The following is a 10,000-nucleotide window of genomic DNA, read 5'->3' on the forward strand; positions in this document are numbered from 1 at the left end:
GGGGGGGGGGGGAGAAGGTGGAGGGGGCGACGTGTGAGAAAAGATGGAGTGGAGCAAGGGGAAGGATTAGAAGAGAGGAGGGAGAGGAGGGAAGATGAGGAAAGATACGGCCGAGGCGAGATGAAAGGATTCGAGGAGGAGAGAGGAAGGGAATGGAGGATGAGAGGAAACAGAATAACGAGTGTGGAGAGACTGAGGGCTCAATGGGAGGAGAGGAGAGGAGAAACGAGAGGGTGTGGAGAGGGATGAGGAGGAAAAGGACAGAATGAGAAGAGAGGAGAAAGTCATCAGGGGGCTTGGAAAGGAGCGAGGGGGAGAAAGGGTGTTGTCTGTGCCGTGGCTGGGAAACAAGTCAATATGTAGATTGGCTATTTCTGGCACAGAACTGTGGAGTAGAGGGAACAAAGGAGAGGACCCAAAGTAAAGTCTCCTGGGTGACCCGCGTCAACAAAGGATTCAAGTGATTCTAAGTTAAACCATAGAAAGTGATTGTAACTTAGTAACTCTACCTGGACATCTCTGTATAGAGGCCCTATATTGCTCCAATCAATTCAGGTGTTATGCATTTATGGCCGATTAGGAATGGTTCTGGAGGATCAGGCCTATAAAGACAGACTTCATTTCCTGTATCCAGACTAGAGAAGGAGGAGGCCGGGGTCCCATGCAGCTGTGTGTCTGACATCACCATCAGAGCTTATATAGGAAGGGCAGGACGAGTGTCGGGTTTCTTCTCTGTACTTCTGACAGCTCAGACTTGCACTCAACCTCGTTGAGCAGACGACAAAGTTGATAGAGTATAGTCGTGTGTTGTCCCTGAAAACTGCAGCCATTCCAAACCTGTGGGCCAGGGCTAAGATTTCATTGATTAAAAAAAAAAGGCATGGTATTTCTTCTTTAAAACGTAGTTTTCATTATAAGAACTGATCCAAAGCCAATCGATTGATTGTTTTGATCGTTGAAATATTCACACGTTTCACCCGGTGGTCAGATGGGTTGACGTTGAAGTGGAAACGGTTTGGAACCACTACTGGTATTCTAATACATGCTGTAGAAGCACAATCTATTGCAGCCTCTGTAAAAGCCTGTGAAAGAGAAAGATAACATTTACAAAACAGTGCAGCACTACATCTTGTGATTTTAGCCTATCATACAATATTGAGCCACTCACAGACAGCCACCATCAGTGCAATATAATAGCGCTGTTAAACTCGATATCTTTGTATTCTCCATAAACTTTAGTCCGTTGATTTTGTGTATAATATCTATTTATTCATGTTTATTCAACACACGTTTACTACTAATTGTGCAGACAGTTTAAGTGTTTCTCCTTCGGTCTCTGTAGCTTTGTTTGCCTTCCTCAGAACAACAAGGGCACAGCTCTAGCACTGGGGCTTCCTGAATTGTGCTTCACCGCTTGACTGTCTATATCTTGCAATAATTGTTACCTTTATCCAAGTGATGTGTTTATTCAGACACATTAAGCTATAGAGCATTCATCAGCAAATTAAGTATTATACAGGCTCACAATGTGTTATTCTGCGATGTTGTGAGCGTGCACATTTTTTAATGTTAGAAAATATAAAATAGGGCTAAAGTGGTCATCACATTTGAAAGTGGAGACACTGGACATATGCTCGATGTGCACTGTGCACTGTGCAATGTGCACTGTGCACTGTGCACTGTGTAACAGCCTCTACACACTGTAAACCCCACACTGCTCGGTGTGCACTGTGTAACAGCCTCTACATACACACTGTAAAACCCACACTGCTCGGTGTGCACTGTGTAACAGCCTCTACACACTGTAAAAACCCACACTGCTCAGTGTGCACTGTGTAACAGCCTCTACACACTGTAAAACCCACACTGCTCGGTGTGCACTGTGTAACAGCCTCTACACACTGTAAAAACCCACACTGCTCGGTGTGCACTGTGTAACAGCCTCTACATACACACTGTAAAAACCCACACTGCTCGGTGTGCACTGTGTAACAGCCTCTACATACACACTGTAAAAACCCACACTGCTCGGTGTGCACTGTGTAACAGCCTCTACATACACACTGTAAAACCCCACACTGCTCGGTGTGCACTGTGTAACAGGCCTCTACACACTGTAAAACCCACACTGCTCGGTGTGCACTGTGTAACAGCCTCTACACACTGTAAAACCCACACTGCTCGGTGTGCACTGTGTAACAGGCCTCTACACACTGTAAAACCCACACTGCTCGGTGTGCACTGTGTAACAGCCTCTACACACTGTAAAACCCACACTGCTCGGTGTGCACTGTGTAACAGCCTCTACATACACACTGTAAAACCCACACTGCTCGCTGTGCACTGTGTAACAGCCTCTACACACTGTAAAAACCCACACTGCTCGCTGTGCACTGTGTAACAGCCTCTACACACTGTAAAACCCCACACTGCTCGCTGTGCACTGTGTAACAGCCTCTACACACTGTAAAACCCACACTGCTCGCTGTGCACTGTGTAACAGCCTCTACACACTGTAAAAACCCACACTGCTCGGTGTGCACTGTGTAACAGCCTCTACATCCACACTGTAAAACCCCACACTGCTCGGTGTGCACTGTGTAACAGCCTCTACATACACACTGTAAAACCCACACTGCTCGGTGTGCACTGTGTAACAGCCTCTACATCCACACTGTAAAACCCCACACTGCTCGGTGTGCACTGTGTAACAGCCTACATACACACTGTAAAACCCCACACTGCTCGGTGTGCACTGTGTAACAGCCTACATCCACACTGTAAAACCCCACACTGCTCGGTGTGCACTGTGTAACAGCCTACATCCACACTGTAAAACCCCACACTGCTCGGTGTGCACTGTGTAACAGCCTCTACATACACACTGTAAAACCCACACTGCTCGGTGTGCACTGTGTAACAGCCTCTACATACACACTGTAAAACCCACACTGCTCGGTGTGCACTGTGTAACAGCCTCTACACACTGTAAAACCCACACTGCTCGGTGTGCACTGTGTAACAGCCAGTAGGAACCCACAGCCACAGAGTGTACGCTTACTTGACCCGTAACACACCGGCAGCCCAGTTCACACACGTTTACACTGGAATTAAGCTCTCAAGCTTTTTTGTGTTTTATCCTTATGACAGATATGTAATAATAATAACAACAACAACAACAACAACAACAACAACAACAATAATAATTATTCATATATAATAATATAATACATTATCCCATTCTGACCTGAGATCAGATTCATACGAGGTTTCCGCCGGACACACACTGGTCTGATTAACCCATTCTGACCTGAGATCAGATTCTAAAAATGTCAGTCGTTCTTCGATTTTTCAAAAAATAGCAGACCTACAAGCTCGTATCGCGCCACTCGGTGGCGCGATATGAGCTTGTAGATCTGCTATTTTTAAATAGCTAAAGCATAACATGATGCTGACACCAAAATGGGTGCCCGTTCAGAATGGGTTATATGGTTAAAATCTTTTATTGTGTTGTCTTTTTTTAAGTGCAGCAGACAGATTAAGAACAGCCAATCTACTGCACAAAGGTGCCTTGCCCTTGTGAGAAAGAGTGGCCCCCTGTAGTAATAATAATAATCCTATTTCAATCTCTCTCCTGAGGCTAGCTGGCCTGGATGATCTAATATGAGTTATACTGTCAGGGAACCACAGAGACAACCCACAACTATACTGTAGCTAAAAACGAACCACAAAGACTAATTATACACACGTTTGCATGTATTATTCTAAATATATTACTACTGTGAATAATTTGTTAATATAACTAAATAGTGTCCATATACATTATGGGTAGTTGTTATCGTTATTTTGTTTGTTTTTGCATTTGGATATTGAAACATGGAGCCTGGAGGGTTTACACTCAGAAATAAAAGTCACTGTAGTTGTTTCATATGCCTCAAGATGACAAGATGACAGACGTTTCCAGGCTTCATCAATGTCCACTCCAATGAAGGCTGGATAGCCGAAACTTCTGTCATCTTCCTGTCATCTTGAGTCAAATTATGGAACAATAACAAAAAAATAAAATATTGTATACTTCTGAGCATGACCCTGTTTTGATACATTGAACAGTCTATAGATAACGCACCAGAGTGGTACATTTGGATATTACTAGGGTTGGATATTTGGATATTACTAGGGTTGGATATTTGGATATTACTAGGGTTGTCCCGATCACGTGATCGGAAATCGGGGGCCGGTCACGTCATTCTCAAATGATCGGAATCGGACCGGGAGGTAAAAGAAACGATGATCAGGACATCCCTCGTATCAATATTATATCCATGTCATGATATTAGACTGGATATTGTCTGTGATTTTGGATATTGTATACTATTGTGATATGGTATAAGTGTCCTATAATTAAAAATATAAATATCGGTATCAGCAAATACTAAAAATTAACCCATTCTGACCGGGCACCCATTTTGGTGTCAGCATCATGTTATGCTTTAGCTATTTAAAAATCGAAGAGCGACTGACATTTTTAGAATCTGATCTCAGGTCAGAATGGGTTCATCAGACCAGTGTGTGTCCGGCGGAAACCTCGTATGAATCTGATCTCAGGTCAGAATGGGTTAAACCTGGACCTGTAAATCCCCTTGAAACTGTATTTCCCGATTGATAGTTGACTGAGTGCCATGTCACGCATACAGAACATAGCCATAGCTACATGTGTTGAGCTTGTAGATCGGCTATTTTCAAGTGCAACGGTGCTCAACTATAAGCATAAATCATGGCTTAACAGTGATTAAGGGGCTACAGAAATAAACCTTGAGTTGAGTTACATCTCCACATCCCATAACCAGACCCATGCCGTCGGACACACACTGGTCTGATGAACCCATTCTGACCTGAGATCAGATTCTAAAAATGTCAGTCGCTCTTCGATTTTTCAAAAATAGCAGACCTACAAGCTCGTATCGCGCCACTCGGTGGCGCGATATGAGCTTGTAGATCTGCTATTTTTCAATAGCTAAAGCATAACATGATGCTAACACCAAAATGGGTGCCCGGTCAGAATGGGTTAAAGCATCCCATTAGGCCTTAAGCTACCCGTTTAAAGGAATCATTTGGGTGAAATCAACCTTTAGGCGCGGTGGACGACGAAAACGAAGAAAGGACGGATGGAATGAAGGAGTTTGAGGCAGTGTTATTCGGAAACCCATTTTGGTGTTTTAAGCGTCATGATAATACTTTAGCTATTGAAAAACATAGCAGATCTGACCGAGTGCCGCGCTATGATCGCTTGTAGATCTGCAATTTTTGAAAAGATCGTGAAATTGTGTCGCAAATCTTTTGAATATTCATTCAGCAAACATTTTTTAAGTCAGATCTTTGCTTCTGGGGGGGGGGGGGTGTCCCTGGAACAACATATTTTCAGATGGGGGGGTCCGCGACCAAATACAGATAATTCCGGGTATAGCTCCTTGACATGAAAAAGGTTGAGCACCAACCACAGACAGAAACATAGGTTTTTCCAGAAAACTGATTTCTTTTTTTATAGAATCGGACCTCAGGTCTAAAATGGGTTAAAAAACTGACCTGGAGCAGGTTGATATTATCACTATGGAGACAAAGACATGTCTGTTTCACAGTGTGAGGGGGGGGGGGGTTGTTCTCACCTATACCTCCTCTTCAACCTGCGCGGCGGGCACACACACACACACACACACACACGCGCATGCGCACGCGCACGCGCACGCACACATCCCTGCCGGTGTGTGTGTCTATACCAACGCCTCTGTATATCTGTTTGATGTGGGTGAGGTCTCCGCTGAGTGGCCCTCAGAGTGTGTTGTTCTCCATGGGAACGCAGAGTGGGAGGAACAGTGAACCACGTTTTATACCCGTAGAAAACTGCGACAGGAAACACTGCTTTCTCCCTCCCACATGCACTATTAGAGAGTGGCCCCCGGGGTGTCACGGCGAGAGAGGAGACAGTCATGTAACGAAAAGGTCACAGCTGTGTGTGCGTGTGCGCGCGCACGCACCGTCAAATACAGCATTCCATCCCTTATGAAACACGTCTCACTGATACGAAAGCACAAAGAACATGAAACAGCAGGACAGGACACACATGTAACGTGTTTGGAGTCCTTTTCAACAGTGGCGCGCGCACACATGTAACATTATGTAGAATCCTCTTTTCAGAATGCGATATCTACACGTATCAACAGTTGAAGTGAATGAAACGGAATGTGTGCTTACTAACCCATTCTGAACGGGCACCCATTTTGGTGTCGGCATCATGTCGTGCTTTAGCTATTTAAAAATAGCAGATCTACAAGCTCGTATCGCGCCACTCGGTGGCGCGATACGAGCTTGTAGATCTGCTATTTTTTTTTAAATCGAAGAACGACTGACATTTTTAGAATCTGATCTCAGGTCAGAATGGGTTCATCAGACCAGTGTGTGTCCAGTGGAAACCTCGTATGAATCTGATCTCCGGTCAGAATGGGCTAAACTAACAGTTTGTGTGTGCGTGGCTTTACAGCGAGATTGCATGTGGTGTTGTCATGCGACGCTCTGTTGCATGCACGTGTTGCTTTGGGCTTTCGTTGCATGAGCCCCTTCATGTTGCATGAGTGCCTCCATCGGCCTAATATCTAAGCTGTGTTGCATGCTAAAAATAAACAGAGCTTTTGAATAAATTAGGCTTTATTGCGGCGCCGTGATTCATATGCATTGGCTGAATTTGATTAAGCTCAACAAATCACATATTCCTCAACTTCCCGCCTAGCCCGCGCCGAGGTGGTGGTGACGAGGAACAGATTGCTCGGGCGCTGACGCTGAAATTAGATCAGACCAATCTGGAGAAAGTGTTTTTGGAGGGCACGAACAAATATGGACGCCCCCGATGAAAAGAGAGAGAGAGAGGCAGAGAAACGCCGCCAGGACGAGTGAGAGACAATGGGAGAAGAAGGAGAAATGAGAGAGAGAGAGAGAGAGAGAGAGAGAGAGAGAGAAGAATGAGAAATGAAAGAGAGAGAGAGAGAGAGAGAGAGAGAGAGAGAGATTATACAATAAATCAATCAGGTTAAAAGTAAGTCAGCACAAATAGTCAAGCACAAAAGTACACAATCAACAGATAAAAACACATAAATAAAAACAATGAATGGCCATAAGGATGAATTAAGGCAGTTATAGACAAGCAATTATGTGTAAAGCTGCACCGCAGGGTTTATATGACAGCCACACAAATTAACTAACAGTACTGCATACTGTAGCTACTGTATTTCAAATGTTTCATTTTGAGTGTATCTCTTTCTCTCTCTCTCTCTCTCTCTCTCTCTCTCTCTCTCTCTCCTGAGTGCAAGTGATGTCTGCCTTCCTGTGCCTGACTTCCTGTTTCTTATTTCCTGCTGCAGAGGAAGGCGAGTACTTCCTGAAGGTTTTGATTCCCAGCTATGCGGCGGGCTCCATCATCGGGAAGGGAGGTCAGACCATCGTCCAGCTGCAGAAGGAGACGGGGGCCACCATCAAGCTGTCCAAATCCAAAGACTTCTATCCCGGTAAGACCCCCATGCTCCCTCTATACAGTAACACTGGCCCAGCACTTAACCAAATTGTGCTAATTAAAGCTCTGCTCAATGCTGGCCAAACAGAGTCAGAGTGCTGCTATGTGGAACCATTTGGTTCCTAACTCTCATGGGTGTATATATGGTGGTCCTTGAGAACCAATATGGTTATAGGTTTAATGATGGACGAGTGGAATAAAAGCTTGGAGGATTGACTGCATTTATTAGTGAAGTAACGGTGTTTAAGTGCAAAGACGGTTGAAACATCAATGGAACATTTCCACAAGCCACACACACACACACACACACACACACACACACACACACACACACACACACACACACACACACGGACGGACAGACAGACACACACACATACACACATACACACAGCAAACAACACCCACAGCAGCAAGTTAGGACTGAATTTAAACTACATATGCCACATATGGAAACTGTCATTCCATAATGCTACACAGTGAAACACTCATAATTTAGTTTTTATTTGGAAGCCCTACTCTGAGAGTGTAAAATGGATGCACTCCTCTCATAGGTCAATTTTTACACTCACACACTTTTCCATCTAATAAAATCAACCTGAGACAACAACACACTTATTTTGTACAGGCGGCCACATGGCTCATAAATTTAACAATGTTCAAATAATGTCGTACAGTAATTACACATGTAAATCTTGACTCCAATACACATAATGTATCCATTTGTTGCTCTCAGAATGTACACGAGTATATACCCAGCTGAACTCGTACCGTACGGGTCCAAGGGGGTTCCATTTGTACACTCTCAGAGTTAAATGAACACTGCCGATTTCACAGTGATTGGCACCTGGTCCTCGCACTATGCGTGGGAGAGCCCAGTCACATTCTCCCCACATTTACAATGTCATTTGTATCACTGTGTAATAGAATTATGTATTTATAGGGACTACGTGAGAGAGAGAGAGAGAGAGCGTGCGTACGTACGTGTGTGCATGCGTGCGTGCGTGCGTGAGTGCGTGCGTGCGTGCGTGCGTGCGTGCGTGCGGGCACACGCGCGTGAGAGAGAAAGATTGCCCCAGACATTGTCTGCATGCTAACCGTCTCAGGGACAGGGGGTTAGGGGTCTCATGGGATCATGTTGCACACACACACACACACACACACACACACACACACACACACGTGCACGCACGCACGCATGCACACACACACACACACACACCAAAAAAACCATGACGAGTACGGGATTAGGGGCTCAGAGGTGAAATTGTATTTGTCTAAACTCTTAATTCAAACCTGACATGGCGTGGTGTGTGTGTGTGTGTGTGTGTGTGTGTGTGTGTGTGTGTGTGTGTGTGTGTGTGTGTGTGTGTGTGTGTGTGTGTGTGTGTGTGTGTGTGTGTGTGTGTGTGTGTGTGCGTGCGTGCGTGCGTGCGTGCGTGCGTGCGTGCGTGCGTGCGTGCGTGCGTGCGTGCGTGCGTGCGTGCGTGCGTGCGTGCGTGCGTGCGTGGCGGGTGAGATGGGCTTGTAATGACCATTTGACTATACGTTGTCCTGTTCATGCTGTTCTTGTTGTGAGCTGGCTCTTTTCTAGGTTTGATTAGGTTTGCATTGTTTGTACAGAAAAGAGGAGAACACTCAGGGCAGAGCAGACATGGCACAGGCTGAAAGAAGAGAGAACTAAGATGCACAGAATTAAATAACACAAGAGAGGCCTATATCTATAGCAGACTAAAAATGACTAAGCCATTAAGCGGACCCGAAAAACAAGTCACGTATTTCATCCCTACAACGTCACGTACGGCAGTGTTTCTCCGACCTGCCTGAGGATATTTCAAGTTATCCCATTCTGACCTGAGATCAGATTCATACGAGGTTTCCGCTGGACACACACTGGTCTGATTAACCCATTCTGACCTGAGATCAGATTATAAAAATGCCAGTCGTTCTTCGATTTTTTCAAAAATAGCAGACCTACAAGCTCGTAGCGCGCCACTCGGTGGCGCGATATGAGCTTGTAGATCTGCTATTTTTAAATAGCTAAAGCATGACATGATGCTGACACCAAAATGGGTGCCCGTTCAGAATGGGTTAAGTGGGCCACCAAGTAATTGACAAAACACTAAAGTTTGTATTGATGAATATAACTGTATGAAAAACTATTAAAAAAACATCAGTGTATGTTTTATTTAAAACCTTGAAAATTATGTTTTCATTGTGATAAATACAGTAGCAAGTTAAAGTACATTGATCCAAGGCCGAACATATAATCAATTGACCGATAATTTAAAATTCCCCCCGCTCCACCCATCTGACCACTTAACAAAGTGGTCAGATGGGTGGTCAATTTGTTGTCATTCACTTTGAGTAGGAGCATGATTGATTGATTGATTGATGACTAGTGGTGTTATTTTTCTGACTATTATACTAGTCAGAAATGTA

General features: G+C 44.6%; 1 protein-coding gene across 1 annotated transcript in view; it reads left to right on the forward strand.

Annotated features, from left to right (window-relative positions):
- nova2 (NOVA alternative splicing regulator 2) overlaps positions 1–10,000 on the forward strand; it is a 66,639-nt gene that overhangs the window by 2,395 nt on the left and 54,244 nt on the right. Inside the window, exon 2 of the mRNA XM_083774116.1 lies at positions 7,410–7,553. Coding sequence (XP_083630242.1) covers positions 7,410–7,553 — 144 coding nt within the window. The remainder of the gene's footprint in view (positions 1–7,409; positions 7,554–10,000) is intronic.

The sequence above is a fragment of the Protomyctophum parallelum genome, assembly GCF_964188405.1.
Source record: "Protomyctophum parallelum genome assembly, chromosome: 9".
NCBI lineage: Eukaryota > Metazoa > Chordata > Actinopteri > Myctophiformes > Myctophidae > Protomyctophum > Protomyctophum parallelum.